The sequence below is a fragment of the Sinocyclocheilus grahami genome, unplaced genomic scaffold, assembly GCF_001515645.1.
Source record: "Sinocyclocheilus grahami isolate Dianchi unplaced genomic scaffold, SAMN03320097.WGS_v1.1 scaffold9483.1, whole genome shotgun sequence".
Lineage (NCBI taxonomy): Eukaryota > Metazoa > Chordata > Actinopteri > Cypriniformes > Cyprinidae > Sinocyclocheilus > Sinocyclocheilus grahami.
In genome coordinates, this window is record NW_015512645.1 from 6,056 (window position 1) to 8,313 (window position 2,258).

At 32.6% G+C, this 2,258-nt stretch overlaps 1 protein-coding gene across 1 annotated transcript; it reads right to left on the minus strand.

Moving 5' to 3' along the window:
• Positions 1–133: 133 nt before the first annotated feature.
• LOC107578263 (rapamycin-insensitive companion of mTOR-like) lies at positions 134–1,669 on the minus strand (the record flags this gene model as incomplete). Its single annotated transcript, XM_016264233.1, has 4 exons — positions 134–141; positions 289–373; positions 820–997; positions 1,601–1,669. Coding segments are annotated over 4 exons (340 nt in total), but the record flags the coding sequence as incomplete, so codon positions are not given.
• Positions 1,670–2,258: the final 589 nt, after the last annotated feature.

Here is a 2,258-nt window from a genome sequence, read left to right on the forward strand (position 1 = left end):
CATCACAGGAATAAATTACATTTTAAATTATATTCAAATAGAAAACAATTCATTAAAATTGTAATAATATTTCATAATATTACTGTATCTTTGATCAATAAATGAAGAGCAGAAGAGACTTCCTCAAAAACATTTAAAAATCTTACCAACCACAAACATTAGAATGGTACTGAATTTCTATTTAATTATTAAAAAATAATTGTATTATTATTATTATTATTCCTACTACTACTACTAATAATAATAACAAATACAGAAATATAAGGGTGATGCAACAAGCAGTCATACCATCAGATTCTCCAAAAAGAAACTTGGATGATTTTTCTCCAGCAGGGGGGCTTGTTCTCTTCTGGAAATATGATGTTTCTTTAATCTAAAAATAAAGTAAAATCTTATGTGTAAACAAACATTTACACTCTTACAGTAACTTTCCCTACCTGAAAAAAAAAAAGTAATTTTCTGCAAAAAAAACAAAAAAAAAACTGTTTTTGACATCTATATTTCACATTTCTTGGTCACTAAAACTAGGCTCCCTGCTTTAATGCAAATCTATTTGGGCATTTTTTATCATCTAACAAGTGAAAATAACAAATAATAAGAAAGTCTAATCAGGAAAATTACCACACGCTTGCTTCTCCTAAATAAGTCACACAATCAGAGTTATGCCCAAAGTGAGAGCAAAAAAATAAATAAAAAGTTAAAATGACTACACCTTCAATTGAACAAACACAATGAAAATAGAATTAAATTCGCATGAGCCTCTATACACTCTACAGATGCATTACTAAAAGTTCACATGGTGAAGACAACAAAATGCACCTGAAACATGTGGTTGATGTCCAGGGGCAGTGCCAGGCCGATGTAGTCCTCACTGCAGCCGAAGGTGGCGCTAGAGACCATGGAGCGCAGGGAAGAGGAGCGCTGCAGGGTGGAGTGATTGATTGGACTCAATAAGTCCTCCTTATCCAGAGACGCAAAACTCAGAGCTTTCAAAAACCTGAGAGGAGAGCGAACACAAGCACACCCACTGCAAAACATTAGCTTTAATCCTATAAATCTTCAGCTAGACTTTCATTTGTATTAGCACAGACACAAACTAAATAGTATGCATTACACTAGTGCTTACCAAATCATAATATGAAGGAAATAGTAAGACAGGACTACAAATAAATTGTGGATTCTATCGTTATATACATAAGACATCCAACATGATGCATCCAATAATAACAAGTACAACTAGACTATCTAAAAGCGTGTGAATTGGGATGCAGCCAAAGACGTTACTAAACCACCTTAGTTTGAGTGAAGATGGAATTGGATTCCCAGCAGTAGATCGAGCATCCCAGTTCAGCACTACATCAACAAGGTTTGCGGTTTTCCTAAAGGACTGTTTCCACAAGCATCTAACTGAGTAGTATCCAGTCACTCAGCCATCATCAAATGTGAATGAATGAGTGAAAGATGGGGAAACTATTCGGGGGAGAATGACAGTGGATCTGTAGTCGCACGGGATGGGACGTTGCCCAGTATTTCTAAAATTGCAACTCTACGGCGGGTCCAAGCTAATGAGGTGATCCTACTCTGTACTCTCGCTACCCACCATGGCACAAGGGTTCTGGGCACTCTGCGGTGGGAGCTGAACGGCTCAGAATACCTTTTCCCAGAACACCTGAGAACCAGCAAAAAACACCCCGAACTTCAATTGCACTTTCATATATAGGTCAACGCAAAAAAAAATAATGTATTTGAAATAAAATACATTTAATTATACAAAAATACAGGCATCTTAAATTATATTTAATTATACTGTAATTTAATTATAATTTATACATGAATCTCATTCCTCACCTCATTCAGACTTTTTGGACCATTGCATTATCATGACACATATTTTCATTAAAATATATATTTTCCCCCAAAATTCTTATTACAGTAAAGTGCCATTTTTGTAATAATAATATATTATAATAAATATATAAAATAAACATTTTAAATATATAAGTTTGCATAATATATGTGTGTGTACTGTGTATATTTATTATGTATATATAAATGCACAACACGTTTCTGAAATATATACATGCATGTGTATGTTTATATATTAAATATATTTATTTATAATATAAATTATATGAATATAAATACAGACATGTAAATATGAGAATATATTTTTAATATATACTGTGTGCGTGTATTTATATATACATAATAATTATACACAGAACACACACATATATTATGCAAACAAAAACTTTTTT